The 19,409-nt window shown below is 36.7% G+C and overlaps 1 protein-coding gene across 1 annotated transcript in view; it reads right to left on the bottom strand.

The window, feature by feature from the left end:
* Positions 1-19,409, bottom strand: part of LOC101885457 (CUB and sushi domain-containing protein 1) — a 219,117-nt gene that overhangs the window by 106,605 nt on the left and 93,103 nt on the right. The window contains exons 14-18 of the mRNA XM_073920566.1: positions 16,846-16,950; positions 10,747-10,865; positions 10,558-10,627; positions 8,771-8,887; positions 746-955 (exon numbers count right to left, since the gene is read on the bottom strand). Of these exons, the coding sequence (XP_073776667.1) occupies positions 746-955; positions 8,771-8,887; positions 10,558-10,627; positions 10,747-10,865; positions 16,846-16,950 (621 nt within the window). The remainder of the gene's footprint in view (positions 1-745; positions 956-8,770; positions 8,888-10,557; positions 10,628-10,746; positions 10,866-16,845; positions 16,951-19,409) is intronic.

Below are 19,409 nucleotides of genomic sequence, written 5' to 3'. Positions count from 1 at the left end.
TATTACCACAAATTTGCCTTAATTTGTCCCAGACATAAATTTAAAAAGACGATGAAATTGGAAATTGTAACTCTAAGCTCTCTGATATTAGATTATATACAATTTGCATTCAATGATTAGTATAATTCATTCAACTTCAAACTGAGAAACATACATAAAGGCGACTAAAATAATTAATCAATGTGCATCGTCATTAGCTTGATGAAAAGTCAAAAAGCTTGTCAACATTGAAGCACCTCCAGACAGCATTTCAAACGCAGTGCATATGATCAACAGCTTAATAATCATATTCTTTCATCCTGCATTATTGTTTGTGTATCAAAACATGGCATTAGTTTTAACCCCCGCCAAAGCCTGTCTGGCAGCACGGATCAAGGCTGTGCTTCTCTCTTTTCAACTCAGACTGGAGTGGATACAACAAAAAAAGAGAGAGAAAGAGAGAGAGAGACAAACTGTTTGACCTACAAGCGAGGAGACCAGACAATGGCGAGTTATTTATATCGAGTGGAATCCAAGTGCACATCCAAATGCACCATCTTATTGATTTCGAAATGCTTTCAAGACCCCGGCTGTCATAATGGAGTGTCCTCCCGGTGATCTCAAAGGAAGTGAATCTTTAGATATTTCCAATGATCTTGGTAAAAGGCCGTCACTCCCACATGAAGGGCCGATACAAAACCAAGGACGGTGATGTCTGCGAAGGAAGAGAGCACAGCATGCAAATGGAAAACGAGAAGTCACCCACCTTGGTAAGTGAGTTTGAAGCCCTGTCTGTTTTCGGAGTGGTCGCTGTAGAAGTGGATGACGGTTTCGTGCGTGCTGCTTAGCAACGGGGGCGGCAGATGGCTTCCGCTGAACTGGCCAATAAGTGAGCTGCTGTGGTGTGGCCCGTTGCGGATCTCTAAAAAATCGTGGTTATCCTCAGAGGTGAAGTTGAGAAAATGGATGTGTGCCCCTGCAAAATGAGCAGTCATAAGTTAGACCTTCACCATGTCAAACAGGCTGTGTTACATTTGGGTAAAATTTACACAAGGGATGTCATTAGAGAGTTTTTCAACCGATTAGCTTTGACTGGCCTGTACAGACCTAGGCCGCATTTCCCTCAAAGCCTCCTAAACTTAACCTATTTAAGCCCTCCGGCAACTATGATTGCAAAAGTTCATAGTTGCTTTTTTTCTTTTAGAAGTAATTTACTACATTATTCATGTTTAATTTCTATATGACATATTTTGAATTTGAATTTTGAAATTATTTATTGAATGGAATAGCCCCTTGAGATGAATCATCTCATTTTCGAGGAGGTCCCTAAAAAGTTCATAAATCAAACAACATGTTCAACGTAAGTACAACACGTCATAACAAGCATATAACTAACAAAACAAACAAACAAACAAACAAACAAACAAACAAACAAACAAACAAACAAACAAACAAACTTCACCTAAAACACTTCCCACAACCTAAAGCCTAAATAAACAAAAACATATAATCAAAAGTACAAAAATTTGAAATACAAATAAATAATAAACATTTATATTGGAGCCAATATTTATAACATTCGCAAGTTGTTTCCAAAAAAGACAATGAATTAACCCTGAAAAAACTAAATGATTTAAATGATCTGAAAAAGAAAGGGATATTGTTCCAGTCGGAAGGAGCTTTGTATCAAAAGGACCTACAGCCACTTACTGTTGCAATTCTGGGAACGAAAAAATAATTCTGTTGCATATGACGAAGCGAATATGATGAGGTAAATGGAACAAAAAACTGCTTTAAATAAGAGGGGAAACTAAAATAAACACATTTAAAAAGAAACAAATACCAATGATACTGTCTGCGGAACTCTTTTTTAAGAGTTTCATATATTAAGTGATGACGGGTTCTATAGGGACATCTTAAAACAAATCTACACAGATTGTTGAAGACAATATTTAAAGGTTTTAAATTGATATCAGAGGTATTGTGATAAATAACACCAGCAGAATCAATAATAAGAAAAATTTATTGAGAGATCTTTTTTTTCTTACTTTAGCACTTGACATGCAAGCAAACATTCACTAATTAATTTTCCTTTGGCTTAATACCATATTTATCAGGGTTCGCAACAGCGGAATGAATCACCAACTATTCCGTCATGTTTTATGCAGTGGAACCCCTTTCAGCTGCAACCCAGTACTGGGAAACACCCATAAACCTTCTTATACACACACATACTCATAATTCACCTATAGCGCATGTCTTTGGACTGTTGGGAAAACCAGAACAACAAAAGGAAATCCATGGTTACGTGGGGAGAACATGCAAACTCCACACAGAAATGTCAACTGGCCCACCTGGTACTCGATCCAGCAACCTTCTGTGTAGCAACAGTGATAAGAAGAGGCGCCGCTTGCTGGTACAGGCCCTATGCCAACATTCTGGTGGTGTTGCAGACTAAAGGTAAGACTGGGGGCGGGACAGTTGTTGAGGGGGTAGGGGGTTGGAGGGTATCGTGGACAGAAGTGAAGAGCTGGGTGTGAGGGGGTGGGGGGTTTGGGTCGTTGACTGATTGGCGTCGCGGACGAAAATGAATAATGAGGGGAGGGTTACTCAGAGGGCCTCAAAAGGACGTTGGCCCTTAAAATCATCCACACTTTCCCTCCCTAGCAGTGACAATCCTCCCCAACACCCCACCCCCAATATCCTTCCTGTCGCATGGGGCTTTCAACTTTCTACCCCGAATTCCAGGATGCAAAATTGAGGCAAACCTTCCCAAATAAATGCAATTCTCATGTTAATAAAACTCTTTTTTGTTGACAAACATTAAACACAATCATGAAGGTTTCTAGATTTATCTAAACAAAATTAACCTTTCAAAACATTTATAATTGTTATACTCTGTCAAAAGTCCAAGTGGAAAGTATAGTTGCTAGTGGGCAAATAGCTTGTCAAATCATGGTGAGTTAGTGAATAATGGCTTAGTAAATTAATAAATCAAGGTTATTGATCTTGTTTAATGTTTCTGATTTCATAATATCCCACCTTTTAAACATAATAAATGTGTTTATGAATATGAATTGATCTGTTTAAAGCAGTTGTTTTGAGATAGAATAACAAATGTTCTCTTCCTATGCAAATTTTACACTGAAGGGTGCATAAAACACATTTGCCCACCGGTAACTATAGACCATTATGAGGGATGTAAACAACAACAATGGTCCTAACATATTTCCAGTTTTACATTTTTAATTTCCCCAGCTTCCTTGAATTCAAAAAGGTTGACATATTGATAAATAATGTTATGATAGCTGTTTTAACCCAAAGCTATGATTGGATTGCCTTTTGTTAGTTTGACAAAAAACAGGAAATGTTTATGGGCCAATGACATCACCACATTGAAATGGTCTATAGCTGTTGCTTATTTAAATAGATTTCGGGCTCTATTTTGACGGTCCATGCGCAGAGCGCAAAACGCAGGGCGCAAACGCTTTCAGGGCGTGTCAGAACACATTTTTGCTAACTTAAGGATGGGAAAATCCGCTTTGCGCCATGGCGCATGGTTAAAAAGGGCTGAGTTTATTTTCTTAACGAGTTATAGGTGTGTTATGGGAATAAACCAATCAGAGTCTCATCTCCCATTACCTTTAAGAGCCAGCTGCGTCGCGCCATAAGCGCATTGCTAATAACATGACGTAAAGTAAGTTCACTTTCGCTTTTGCTCTCGTGGATAGGGAAACCTTTACGCACAGACATCAATTAGCCTATAAATAATTAATTTTGTTTGTTAAGGGCAAAGATTTGTTTCAAAACTATTTCTAAATTCAGTTCTAATTTCCAGCAAACAAATAAATGAACAATAATAACAAAGTGTGCTCAAAATACTGAGTTATTTCCAAATACACCTGCTATGCCCCATATGGTCTAAAACCTGACAGGTGGACAAATCTAAGCTTGTTTTTAATAAAACAAATATAAATATGGATATAATAAATAATACTGCTAATAATAATAACATTAAAAGCAAATTGAATGAACTGAAAAAGCCTCCCGAGATGAAGAAAGTATGAAGGCAGTGGTTTTTAAATTCATGTAGGCTAGAAATTAATATGTTTTGTAACATTTTAATCATTTATATTTATATCCTATATATATATATATATATATATATATATATATATATATATATATATATATATATATATATATATATATATATATATATATACTTATTATATATATATATATATATATATATATATATATATATATATATATATATATATATATATACTTATTATATATATATATATATATATATATATATATATATATATATATATATATATATATATATTTATATATATATCTTTAAGATGTTATATCTTTTTCATATGTAAAGATATTTGCGTATTGCTCTACATCTTGTGTGTAGTGTGTAAGCCAGGCGCACTTTGCGCCAGACAATAGACCGACTTTGTTCTGGTCTAAAGAACAGATTATTTACAGTTTCTCAAAACAGCAACACGCCAAAACACGCCTGCTTTTTTAGACCAGAACGCCTATGAGCACACATTTGAGCGCAAATGCATTTGCTATTTAAACAGTGTGGCGCAACACCTTAAAATGACCCTTGCGCCAAGTTTAAAGTAGCAAAAGACTATTGCACCGCACCTTGCGCCACATTGCGCCAGGTGTATGAACGGGCCCTTCATTTTCTAGAACAAAATCAAAAACCAGTGGAAAATGAATGCAAAACATGTTTATATAGGACACCATTAACAAAGCTGCAAGCATGAAATCATTTAGAAAGATCTGGGCACAAATGTGTTAAAGGCACAGTTATGTTTCGAACAAAGTTATTTTTTGTTCCTTATTTAATGGCACAAAGAAGTTCGAAAAGACTCAGTGAGGGTATACTGTTCTTGAAACTTCCAAAACTCCCACACTGCAGTAGGCGAGAATGTAAATGTGTCATGCTGCTTATGTGTTCCCCTAAACATAACAATGGAGCTGTGAGAAAAGAACATTTTCTTAAACATCTGGCATGGTCGATAAGCACCACTATGGCACACCACATCTTTACATTGCTTTCTATTTGCCTTGAACAGCCCTCTTTACAACGAGTGTGTGACTACTCTCAAGTCTTTAACATCTTTCGTGATCGTATACAGTTGAAGTCAGAATTATTAGCCCCCCTGAATTATTAGCGCCCCTGTTTATTTTTTTTCACCAATTTCTGTTTAATGGAGGGAAGATTGTTTCAGCACATTTCTAAACACAATAGTTTTAAAAACTTATTTCTAATAACTGATTTATTTTAGCTTTGACATGATGACAGTAAATAATATTTTACTAGATATTTTTCAAGACACGTCTATACAGCTTAAAGTCACATTTAAAGGCTTAACTAGGTTAATAAGGTGAACTAGGTAGGTTAGGGTAATTAGGCAAGTTATTGTGTAATGATGGTTTGTTCTGTAGATTATAAAAAAAAAATAGCTTAAAGGGGCTAATAATTTTGTCACAAAAATGTTTTTTAAAAAAATAATAACTGATTTTGTTCTAGCCGAAATAAAACAAATAAGACTTTCTCCAGAAGACATACTGTGAAAATTTCCTTGCTCTGTTAAAAATAATTTGGGAAATATTTAAAAAAAATAAAATATAATCAAAAGGGGGCTAATAATTCTGACTTCAACTATAGGTGTGGATACATCTGTACCAGTTCTGCTACCCAACCCTCCTGTTCATTCATGTTGCTAAGTTGTTGTTTTGTTTTGTCTGATCACTGTGAATATGAGATGAGAACCAATCGCATGGCAATTGATTTATCACTAAGGGTAATTCGTATCAGGTTTGATTCAAATCACAATTTTAGAGTCATGGGCTTATGTTATGCTTCTGTGTATGATATGGTATTTTCAGGTTTTCTTTATTTAACAGTAGCTTTCACGTTCAATGTTATATTGACTGAAGCATATCATATTAAATATGCTTAAAAGACTGAGAAAAAAAATAGGTCAATAGGATAAACTCAACATTAAACTTTCAATGACTTGCACTGAGAAAAACTGTCCATGTATTCGGCATTTATTGTATGTCATTTGTGAGTAAAGCTGATCGGCTTGTCGAGCTTGTATCAGCTTGCTACATGATATCCCCTTCCCCAAACCCAATCAATTTTGCTAAGCAAACTTGAAGATAAAAACTGTATCTGGCTTTTACCACAATTTCATTATGCCTTTTTTTTTAGGTTCAGTTTTACCTGGTTTCTGGACCATTCTTACTGGACTTAACCAATGGTCCACTATCTGATGGCATCTGATGGTGTACATGGCGAGCAACTGAGCAAACTGGTCATGCCGGAAAAGCTGTCCATAGAGAGGTCAGCGGTATAGCGTGAAAAGTAACAGAAGTTGTCAATGGCATCAAATCCCACTGCACTGTCCGTTTCATGCACAAAATCCAGCAATAAATATACCAGGGCACAAATTTCACAGTTCTCAAATATGTACCCCTGGGCACATATTCCCAATTAATTTTCTTTATGCTACTCAATGAGACACTGTTAATTGCTGAATTTTGAATCACCCCACAACACATCTCCAAAACAAGTGAGCAGTTTTCACTGAAAGCATGCAACACTCAGAGATGTCTTGGGCGGCTCTTTTAAAGATTAGCTTTATTGTCAATCCGATGCGGTGTTATCCCCTAACTGCACTTAACTCTGCCTATTCAGACCGTCCCTAAAAGCTATAATCAGCACCCACAAAGCCATCTGTGTGCCTTATTCAAATGATTGTAGCCTGTTAACAGTGAAAGCTAATGCATTTTTTGCTTAACAACACAAACATGATGGTTCCTGCTCCTGCTTGTGCAGTGGCTGGTTGATAAAGCGGAAAATTACTTTTGAATATCTCAGCGTTACATTGTTTTCTTCTAAGTAAGAGAGGGTTGGAGAAGAAGAAGAAAAGTTGCGCTCCAGGATAAGTGTGAATGGCTTTTTTAAATGACATGCAATTACCTTGTTAACATCTGGAATGGTTCTTTTGTTCTCAACTCATTTGAACTGTAAGGCAAAAAAGAGCAAATGGACTACAACTAAATGACTTCGGAGAGTTGTGTTGATTGCTAAAGACTCAAACAACATCTTAAAAGTTAAAATAAATGAAACCGAATAACATCCTTGTGTAAAAGGTGGTAGACTATCAAGTGGAAAGGAAGTATTACTTTTTGTCTGTAGGTATTCAGCACAATACTGTCTCCAATTTCTTGCCATCTGAATAAATATACCAGATACACAAGTCTGCTCAATAAAAATTCTTGCATAATTGTCACATAAAAAAGACAATGCTTTTGTTTCACTAATAGCTATGTTTTCATCCACCTGTTTTTATGCGCATTTTAGATATGCGCATAAAAAAACGGTTGATGGAAACGCCATGATGCGCATACCTTTTAAAAAAGTGCAATTTAAAACATATGTGCATATTTTAGTAGAATAAACTTTTTATTCAATAAAAAAAAAAAATAGCATAATCTGACATGGAAACACTTTTACCGATCAAATTCCTGTCTGCTCATTAAAAAAGGTCATGCGATTTTGTTATAAGAGATCATGTGATTATAAAAATGACTGTGAATAAACAAACCAGCAGGTTGAGCACACTGCATGTGAACATCTGAAATGTTGTTTTGGTCATTCTAAAACTCAACCATTTCAGTATTAGTGTTTTATATTAATAATGATCTCCAGAACCAAGAAGGTCTGTGCTCCGCGTCTAACACCGTCAAACAACACCGCGCATTCACTGCTTGTCAGGATTGCCTTCTGAGGCGCAAGTCATTTATTAAATAAAGAATAGATTGACGCAGCTTCTCCTACTGCAGGAAATTACTTTTTTTAATGTTCTGGCAAAATTTAAGTTTATTTCATAACAGAAAGTCAAAAACTAATATAAACTAGTAAATCTACCTCTAAAAGCTAATTAAAACTAACTAATTTTGAAAACAAAAAGTCAAAACAAAATAAAAGCTAAAACTAATGAAAAATTCAAAACTATTATAACCTTTCTCTGAAACCATCTGAGAGTTTCCTTGACTGGGTTTTGGACCATTGTCTTGCTAAAATGTCTACCTTGGTTTCATCTTTATCATCTGGTAATGCAGATGTTGGACTGAATCAGCTAATATTAATTTACAATGGCGAAGGGCAGAGGGTTGCTGAAGAACTTTGAGATTTCAGCTGCTGTCTGGACTTTTACTGACTTTCTACACCTCCCTTTCTTGTGTTCAACATTCTTTCTCGCACAAGTTCATTATGCATAACTTTTTTTTGTAAATAAATTAGTTTTGTTTTCTTTGCTTAATGTATTTTCTTGGTTGTTACCAACAACTGCTGAAAATTTCAAGTCAACAGCATCCTTAGAAATATTCTTTCTGAGAAAAATGGGGACATGTTCAATACTCATTTCCCCCACTGCATAAAAGCTGAGAGGACTTTTTTTTTTAAAGTGTCTTAATCTGTATTTTATTTTATCAAAGCTACTCCCTAAAATAAACAGCCCAGTTCCCTCAAGACTGATCTTTAAGGGAGAAAAGAAGGAAAAATTCACATTTGTAGACATTATTCTGCTAAAAAGGTCAAAATGAAATGCTAAGCCCTACACAAGATAAGCACTTTTTGGAATGGATAAATGAAATGCTGTTTTCAGTTAAATTACTTCACAGAAAGCATCTAGAGCTGTAACCACCAGACAGCTGATTCAGTGCCAGCTTTCAGCACACTTACCATATCCAATGGGAAGCACAATTCTCCAGGTGCAGTCCAAGTTTCCAGGATAGTTCCCTGGAAAACCTGGGCTCAGGACGACATTGCTCATATTGTAAAGGGTTCCACCGCATTTTGCTAAAAAAAAAAAAAGAAAACATAAGAAGACAAAAAAACAGACAAGCGAGGAAAAAGAGATACGTTTAAATGTTACAAAGATAAAAACATTGGGTCTAATTCCCTAATGATTGAACATTTTCTACCTAATCCACAATACGTCTATACCAGGGGTCACCAATCTCGTTCTAATGTCTAATGTCCTTGCAGATTTTAGCTACAACTTGCCTCATCAAACCTTCCTGGGTGTTTCAAGTATACCTAGTAATGCCGCAGTCACACTAGAGTTTGATCTTACGAAATTCTGTCATATGGCGCAACAAAAAAAGGGCGGGATTAAACAAGATGATTAGACATTAAAAAAATCGAGCGATTGGTCCATGTTTTAAAAATCTTTGGGAAGAAATGTCCAATGTGACGGCAGCTTTAGTTTAGTTCTTTGTCCGGTATTCTATTGTCCACATTCCCTGTCTTGCCTGCATTTGATGTTCTAGTTCCTGTTGTAAGTGATTTTTGCTAATAAATAATTATTATTATAATTATTTTGAAAATTCCTAAGATCAGTGTGTTTGTTAGTGAGCGAAGCATCGTGATGTGTGTGTGTGTGTGTGTGTGTGTGTGTGTATATATTAAGTATATATTAAATATATATATATATATATATATATATATATATATATATATATATATATATATATATATATATATATATATTTATATATATATATATATATATATATATATATATATATATATATATATATATATATATATATATATATATATATATATATATATATATATTTAAAGTATATATAGTTAAAGCCAGAATTATTAGCCTCCTTTAATTTTTTCATTAATTCATTTTCTTGCCGGCTTAGTCCTTGTATTAATCTGGGGTCGCCACCGCGGAATGAAACGCCAACTCATCCAGCACATTTTTACGCAGCGGATGTACTTCCAGCCACAACCCATCTCTGGGAAATTTCCACTCAACCGCTCAACCAGTGGTCTGTGTGAGTCCTAATGCCCCAGTAAGAGTGAAGGGGACACTACACTGTCAGTAGGTGCCGTCTTTCAGATGTGACGTTAAACCGAGGTCCTGACTTTCTGTGGTTTTTAAAAGTCCCATGGCACCTCTTGTGAAACAGCAGGGGTGTAACCCTAGTGTCCTGGCCAAAGTCCCTCTATTGGCCCTTACGTGTCATGGCCAAATTGGCTCTATTACTGTCTCTCCACTCCACCAATAGCTGGTGTGTGGTGAGCGCACTGGCGCCGTTGTCCTGTGGCTGCTGTCGCATCATCCAAGTGGATGCTGCACACTGGTGGTGGTGTGGAGAGACCCTCCCTCATGATTGTGAAGTGCTTTGGGTGTATGGCCATACTCAATAAATGCGCTATATAAATACACATTACATTACATTACATTACTTTTCACCCACCCTGTAAAACATATCTAATTATATGTAGGGTTCTTTATACATGTTTATAAGGTATGGGCGTACATGATTATTGCATACATGTGAATTTTTTTTTGTACATTTACAATAAATGTACACTTTTTGATGAATCATGGTTTGTTCTTGAAAATGTTCTGTATGCATTTTCCACCTTTTTTTTGTGTGTACACATGTTAAGTGAATGAGACCTATTGCATGATTATGAAAAAACGCTGGTATTGAAAGACATACCGATACATAGAGGAGGGGGGTAATTCCAGCGGCGCACGGTTCCTGGCATACATGTTATGTGAGAATGTCCCTGGAAAACAAGAAATCATATGAGAGAGCAATTCTTCACATAGTAATGCCGTTTCTACCAGTGTGTAAATGAGATATGTTGTATTTGTGAGTCTTGGTTTAGGATAATCAGCAATTTACCTGAAGTATGTATCCTGGCTCACAGCTGAAAGACACAACTTCATTCACCATGTACCTGTCACCATTCTTGATGCCATTGGCTGGGATCACAGGCTCCGGGCAGGTGGTGAGTCCCACAGCTAAACAGATGAGACGTGTTCTTAATATAGATTCAGCACATTAGACCATGGGCTTCGAAATGGGTAAAATTATAGTGTCATGTATTCCTAATCATCTGAACCCATATGCACATTGCAATTTTATGCTGTCTTTTATCCACTTGATTTCAACAAGTCATTTCTACGGCATAATAGACAGTGCAAGGATGTTACCATGGCAACAACTGTGGTGTTGTTCATGAGAGAATGCTTTGTGCATTTTGAGATAAGCCTCACGACAATAGGCACTGGGCTTCTGTAACCGGTGTTATATATATAGTTGAAGTCAGAAATATTAGCCCCCCTGAATTGTTAGCACCCCTGTTTTTTTTTCTTAATTTCTGTTTAAATGAGAGCAGATTTTATTAACACATTTCTTATCAAAATAGTTTTAATAATTCATTTTTAATAACTGATTTATTTTATCTTTGCCATGATGACAGTAAATAATATTTGACTAGATATTTTTCAAGATACTACTCTACAGCTTAAAGTGACATTTAAAGGCTTAACTAGGTTAATAGAGTATATGCCGAGCTAGTGCTGTTCCTATGCTGATACACTTCCGGTGACCTGTTATTGTGAACTTTTTTCCATTTTATACGGTTCCTTATACAGCATCGATGTTTTAATGTCATTAAAATACATTCAGTTAAATAAACTTTAGCAATTATTTGGTTGTTCAAGCATAAAACGAGACAAAAAGCTGTTTACTCACACGCGCCCGTCAGAATCGGCAGGCTAACGCAGGAGCTCTATTGAATATACTGGGGTAAAATAAATGCTCATATTATAAAGATATGGCGGGGGAAATGTAATTTAATGCAGTGCTTCTTGTACAATCTGAGACCCACTTTAAATCGGATATCACTCAGCTAGTGGAGATCGCTCATTTTTAAAGAAAACAGACCTTAAACGCACCGGATTTTGCATTGGCATTCAATTCGCCGGAAGCGCTTAACCCAGGTTACTGGCAAATTAAGAGTCCTATTAGCATGCTTCGGCATATACCCTATTAGGCAGGTTAGGGTAATTAGTCAAGTTATTGTATAACGATGGTTTGTTCTGTAGACTATCAGAAAAAAAAAAATAAGCTTAAAGGGGCTAATGATTTTGTCCCTAAAATGGCTTTTAAAAATTTAAAAACGGCTTCTATTCTAGCTGAAATAAAGCAAATTCAAAAGGGACTTCAACTGTGTATATATATATATATATATATATATATATATATATATATATATATATATATATATATATATATATATATATATATATATCAATCATATGACACATGATTTCATTCAACATTAGACAGCAGGCAGCGTCTGTGTTTTTTGTTTAAGAGAAATAAAGCCAAGATAGAAAAGCCATGAGCGGCATACTTAGGACACCCTATGATTCAGATGCCAGAAGATTAAATTTTTACAGTAGTTACTTGAAGTATTTCTTTTCTATGTAACTGTATCACTCTTTCAAATCATTCTGGAAGAGTTTTGGAGTATTTTGCACAACACTTAACAGCACTTCAGTCAGGATGAGCTCTTTTGACTGGACTATTTTAACACCTTGTATGTTTGGGATCATTGTTTTGTTGCATGGCCCAATTTTAGCTCAGCTTTAGCAATAGGAGGGGCATTGTGTTACACACCTCAAGGCTCAATCTTGATGGTCAGATCAGGCATTTGATTAGCAATGACTTATTTGAGTTAATTGTATACATTGTTGTTCATCTGGGTTTTTATTACCCAAATTTTAAGCCCTGGCAAAAATGATGTCATGATATGGAAAAAACTGGGAACTTCACACAGTGTCCTACATATTTTTTTTTACATTTCTATACCTATATTTGAAGTTAATTGTAATGACCCTGCTGTGGGGGTCTCTGAGTTATATTGTACCATAAAACTCAGCAGGGAAAGAGTTTAATGTTCTGAGAGCTGAGTCAAAGATGACAGCTCAAAGCTCAATGGTGACGTACTGTGGCAAATTAAAACTGTTTGGCAGGACCCTCTTTTCTCACTATATTTTTCCATGGACCTCCAGTTTGTCAGTCAACAAGAGTTGTGTTTGTAGGTTTGTGTGTGTGTGCTATTCCATTCAGTAATTAAATGACAAATAACACTGTTTTAGCAGCAGCAGCACATTTATCACAATGTAACAAACTGATACTGTTTGCCAGAGCCTTCTTTTCTCACTCAGATTATTCACAGACCTGCAGTTATCAGTCAACGAGAATGTGTTTGTGTGTGTGTGTGTGTGTGTGTGTGTGTGTGTGTGTAGTTCTACTCAGTGATAAAATGACAAATAACACTTTCTTAGCACGCAGCAGCATGCACTAAAATATAACTATGATTGGATTTTTAATATGTAAAAACAGTTCAATGTATTTCAATTTAATTGTGATGTGTTTTAATTTGTTAGCTTTGCAAATTGTCCCTTATAGTCTTTTAACCTGTTTGACCATGTCAGGCTGACATAGGTTGGTTGGTTGGTTGGTTGGTTGGTTGGTTGGTTGGTTGATTGGTTGTTTGGTTGGTTGGTGGGTTGGTGGGTTGCTTGGTTGGATGGATGTGTGGTGGGGTGGTTGGGTTTAGTGGTTGGATGGATGGATGGATCCATGGATGAATAGATGGGCAGTTGCATGGATGGATGATTGGTTGCATGGATGGATGGATGAATAGATGGATGGATGAACAGATTGATGGTTGGTTGGGTGGTTGGTCGGTTGGATGACTGGTTGGAGGGATAGAGGGATTGAGGGTGGGAGAGAGAGTGAGGGATGGATGGATGGATGGTTGGTTGGTTGGATGGATGGATTCTTGGGTTTGTATGATTGATTGATTGATTGATTGATTGGTGGGTTGGTTGGTTGGTGGGTTGGATGAATGGATGAATGCATGGTTAGAGGGATGGATGGATGGATGGGCCTGTTTGTGGATAGATGGGTGGTGGGTGGATGGATGGATGGATGGATGGATGGATGTTTGCTTGATTGGATGGATAAGCAGGTGGGTGGGTATGTGTATGGATGGATAGTTGGTTGTTTGGTTGGATGGATGGGTGGGCGGGTGAATGGTTGGTTGGTTGGAGGATTGGTTGGTTGGATTACTGATTGATTGGTTGATTGGTTGATTGGTTGATTGGTTGATTGATTGATTGATTGATTGATTGATTGATTGATTGATTGATTGATTGATTGATTGATTGATTGATTGATTGATTAATGTTGGATGATTGGTTGGATGATTGGTTAGATAAATTGATATATGGATGAATAGATGGATGGGAGGATAGATGGTTCGTGGATTGGATGAGCGAATGATTTATTTATTTCTATGTTGTTTCTAGTAAGACCAAATATTCTATCTGCCAAACTATTTTGTGAGGTATATGTATCAATAAGGAGGCCAGTGAGCCCTTTCACAGATGAGAGAAAGTAACCTGGAAAAAATAGGGCTGTCCCATTGAAAAAGCTGCCCCTAGAAATGGACAAATGGGACATGCAGAAAGAAAATTGGTCTGGTGATTTATTTAAGGCTAGGTTTGAGCTCAGTAAAGGTCACAGTCTGAAAGGCTTGCAAATACACAACACAAAATCCAACTTGCTGTTGGCAGTGAAAAAGGGACACTACTGAAACATAGGGTTAAATCAGATCCTGTCTGAATGGAAATTTACCAGGTGGAATTTCAGCTGTTCTTGCTTTAATGCAGGTCTAAACAGGAAACCATACTTTCATTTTAAATATCATGCTTGAATAGTGCATCCACATAGACAAACACGCTGCCTTACAAAGCATACTGCAGTTGGATGTATGTGTAAAGAAGGAATAATTATTGAATAGAGTGTTTTAAAAAGTATTTGTATTTATCTTAGGTACACTTGTAGTAAATTATCCACTATTATTAGTGTTGTGTCTCTTGCCTCGATTAATTTTTCTAAGAAACGGTTCAGAGTTTAGAGTTAGGTGGCGCATATATATTGTCACTTTTAGTCACTATTTGGGTAGCAAACATATTTTTAATGCCTTCGACAGAATTTAAATGAGCCATTTTAATCGAGATTAATCTATATATTATATTTAATATATAAATATTTTGATCGTGACATTCTATCACAGAGCTTTGAGTCTCCCCAAACAGATTGATAGAGCGATTGGACCCGGAAGCCACTTCGCGTGACATCACACTTAACAAGCTGATAGCCTCCTGCAAACTCTGAACTTTAAGCAGTCACATCGCTGGCTAAACAATTACATTAGTTTTATTCTGTGCAAAAGACATGGTGCATTGCTGAGCCTTTATGATTTATTTTAACCTTTATAATTTATTAACCATGATGAATTAAACTGCAGTTAGTAATTAAATTGACTCATCGTTGCATCCCTAGTCACAGTACATGATGAAGATAAATACCTGTACACTTTAAAAAATGTAATGACAAATAGTTAAGGCACACATATTTTGAAGTTACTCAGGTTTCAACTACATTATTTAAATGTTATATAAAGTTTAATATTTAATAAAGTTTAATAATATTTTGGTAACACTTTATAATTAAACACTATGAATAGTTAAGTATTAGCAAATAGTTAATGCATTATATGTTAAGCTTGTACTATTAACAGATTTAAGTAAGCAGTTTATAAGTACAGCTACAAGTGATGTATCCCTAACTTAAACACTGACAAAAGTCTTGTCACCTATCCAAGTTTTAGGAACAACACATAATAACTTGACTTCTAGTTGATCATTTGGCATTAGTAGTGGCTTATATGAAAGGCAAAGATCATGTCTTGATTTTTAATTATATATTTAGGACAGTAAGGTCTGACTTTGCAGAGACAAAAGTCTTGTCACTTGACAGAAATAATGTAGAGTATAGGACAAGGGTGGAGAGCCACCTTCCTGCAGATTTCAGTTGCTACCCATATTAAACACACCTGAACCAATTAATTAGGGCCTGAACACCACGTGATAATTACAGGCAGGTGTGTTTGATATGGGTTGCAACTGAAATTTGCAGGAAGGTGGCTCTCCAGGAACAGGGTTGGCCACCCCTGGTGTAGGATATAGTCATAGTTCAGAGGACAAAGAATTATTATTGTGTATGACTCCTATGATCTTTAATGACTGCATCCATACTTCTCTGCAATGACTCAAACCACTTATTATTAGTCAAATGGAATGACAAAGAGTGCTCTTGCAGGACTCCCAGAGTTCATCAAGATTTTTGGATTAATTTTCAGAGCCTCCTCCATCATCTTGCTCAATAATGTTGATGTCTGGTGATCAGGCTGGCCAATCCTTACGTAAAGGGTCACGAAAAACCAAAACACATTTTTTTGAGCTGTTGACAGTCATATGTGTCTCATGCTGATAAAAACACAATTAGGACACATATATTACACAAAAAAAGGAAAAATGTATTGTTTTTGTGTTATTTCGAGCAAATTCGCTCTTCCGATTTGAAATAAATTTTTGAAGCTGCTTCGCGTTGATTAGATCCTTGCGTGTATTCCAGCGTGTAGATTTGGAGTACTTTGTGACGTCTCTGAGTGTGCTGCAATCACTCATGAGAAAGACTTGGTTCAAACCAATCAGCGCGCTCTATTGTGTATGCGTTGCAACTTCATTAATATGGAGGATAGCTTCCAAGACTGTTTTACCTGAAACAGTTTTCCACATTTCTTTGTACTGGTATTGGCAAAACACAGATACTGCAGCCCAACAAATAATGAGCGCCTGGTCTTCTGCCTTTACCTGGCAGCAGAGTGTTGAGAGGAGAAAGAAACGCAGCTCAGTGTGTGTCTGCGTGTGTGTTCATGTGTGTTTGTGTCCCTGCCATGTGTGTGTGTCTGGCGAAAAAAAAAAAAAATGAAGCAGCGAGTCATGCTCTGGACTGTTACCAAGGGCAAAGGGTTCAGGATAATGAAAGCACCATGGTGACATGTTCTGTACTCACTTTTGTACTCAAGGTGAAATCCAGCAGCGACAACACTGATATCTGTATGGAAGTGCAGGTAAAGCTGGTTGGAGGTGCTGTTCAACAAGGCTGGAGCTGTTGTACCTGGAAGATAACACCAGAGAGGAGACTGAAGAGCTGGAGTTTTCACACATCCATATATTGTGTGTTCTCATTGAGACAAACAAATACGCACACACACAAACACAAATGCACATACATAAAAAAACGTATTAAGCATATTTATGCACACACACTACATAATCTGCTGTTTTAGTCCAAAGAACTTCATATAAAAGGCAGAAACTTATTTCCACAGGCCTATCTAAAGGGTTAATAGTGCCAACTGATGATCAACAGTAAAAATGACACGTTACCTCTTCCCAACAGGGAAAACCACCAACAATCAATTCAAGAATGCATGATTATATGCTGCCATGGCTTTGCAATCCAAAAATGTCATTATAATGGAAGTCAATGGGAAAAAACAGCCACCAACCTAATGAAAGGGTAGTAGATTTGAACAGTTCACACGGGTTAAGACACAATTAGTCGGGTTTAAAATGAATCACACATTATTATTATTATGTGTATTTGTCTGTTTAAACACACACTCAGATACCAAAGGGTCCACTTGTGCTCCTTTTTAAATCACATGTACAGACGCTGTTAGGAGGACGTTGCCTCTTTATCATCATGGAGCGCGTCCGACAGTCACGCACCACTACATGAATTGACTGATTCGAAGGTTGCAGAAGGACGACGCATGGCTTTAATGGAAAGGAATGCAGACGCTTTTACATTCAGTTCAAAGTGCTTTCAAGTCAAAATAAAAGAAAGCATAATTCTATTGAACAGCTCTTGCAATTATATCATATTTGAGATCGGCTGAGTTGATGTTACTGCCACCTTTCATAGAAAGATTATGAATATGAGAGACGTACAGGAAAATACTTAAACAGGATGATAGTGGGAAAGAACGTTAAAATATGGGAGGCTTCTGAGACGCTTGACATGTATGACACACACCCACACATGTTAGTTTTTGTGATTTATGAGGACTCTCCGTAGTAAGTAAGTAATTTATATTTATATAGTGTTATTGTGTGTGGCTATACACCCAAAGTGCTTCACAATTATGAGGGGATCTCTCAACATCACCACCAGTGTGCAGCATCCACTTAGATGATGCCACGGCAGCCACAGGACAACAGCACAAAGTACGCTTATCACACACCAGCTTTAGGGAGAGTGGAGAGACAATGATAGAGCCAATTTGGTGGATTGGCATAATTGGAAGGTCTTGATGGGTAAGGGCAGATGGAGGGAACTTGGCCAGGACACCGGGGTTACACCTATATGTGTAATGTAATTTATTACAGTATATAGCCTACCCCAACCCCAACCCCTAAACCTGTGGCAAAAATTGCATATAAATAAAACTTGTTAAGTATGATTTTAAAGGTGCCCTATGATGAAAATCTGGGTATAACAAGGCAAAGCAGAATAATAAGAGATCAGTATATGGAAATCGACATACCATAAGCCTCAGGCCCCATTTACACTAGTGCGTTTTAGTTTTAAAACGTTGTTTTAGAATGAAAACGATCTGCGTCCACACTAGCGTTTCACCCAGAATTTCTGAACAGCTCTCCATCTCCACTAAAACACTGAAAACGCACATCACGTGACCACAACACACACACACACACTCTGGCATGCGCTGCAGATAAGGCAAGGCAAGGCAAACTTTATTTATAGAGCACAATTTAACACAACCGTAGTTGATCCAAAGTGCTTTACAATAAAATAAACTAGACAATAAAACTAAAAATAACTGGTCTTAAAAATACAATAAAATATATTTAAAAGTAATACTAAAATATAAATAATACAAAAATAACATGCATGCATCAATCAAAGGCAAGAGAGTAAAAATGTGTCTTTAAGTTAGATTTAAAAGCATCCAAAGAAGGAGAGATTCTGATATTCAGAGGGAGACTATTCCAGAGCCTTGGGGCCGCAACACTGAAAGCTCGATCACCCTTTGACTTGCAGCGAGACCGAGGGACAGACAAAAGAAACTGATCATGTGATCTTAAGAATCTGCAAGCTGTATATGGCCTAATAAGCTCGCTGACATAGGCCGGGGCAGAATTGTGCAAAGCTTTATAAGTGAAAAGAAGAATTTTAAAATCAACCCTGTATTTTATAGTTAGCCAGTGCAATGAGGCAAGGACAGGGGAGATATGATCTCTTTTCTTAGTTCCTGTTATTAATCTGGCACCTCTCATGTTTTTATTTTATTGTTATGAAAGTGAAACAATGTAGCCAGGGTGATGTAAATACGGTTTTAAAGTACAACGTTCCCTTTGAAGATTTACCCGACATGTTCTCGGGAGTCTGTTTTCCATATCAAATTTGCAAAGTCTGAACTTACAAGAAGAGGATGCAGAACTTCTGAACTAACTGTGTGTAGGCTACTTAATATTGTGGACTTAGTTAGTTACTGACTAAATGATCCACCAATAACCCACTCACCCTCTTCCCTAAACCCAAGCAAT

The sequence above is a fragment of the Danio rerio genome, chromosome 13 (genome assembly GCF_049306965.1).
Source record: "Danio rerio strain Tuebingen ecotype United States chromosome 13, GRCz12tu, whole genome shotgun sequence".
NCBI classification, from domain to species: Eukaryota; Metazoa; Chordata; class Actinopteri; order Cypriniformes; family Danionidae; genus Danio; species Danio rerio.
This window is presented reverse-complemented; position numbering and strand designations above follow the sequence as displayed.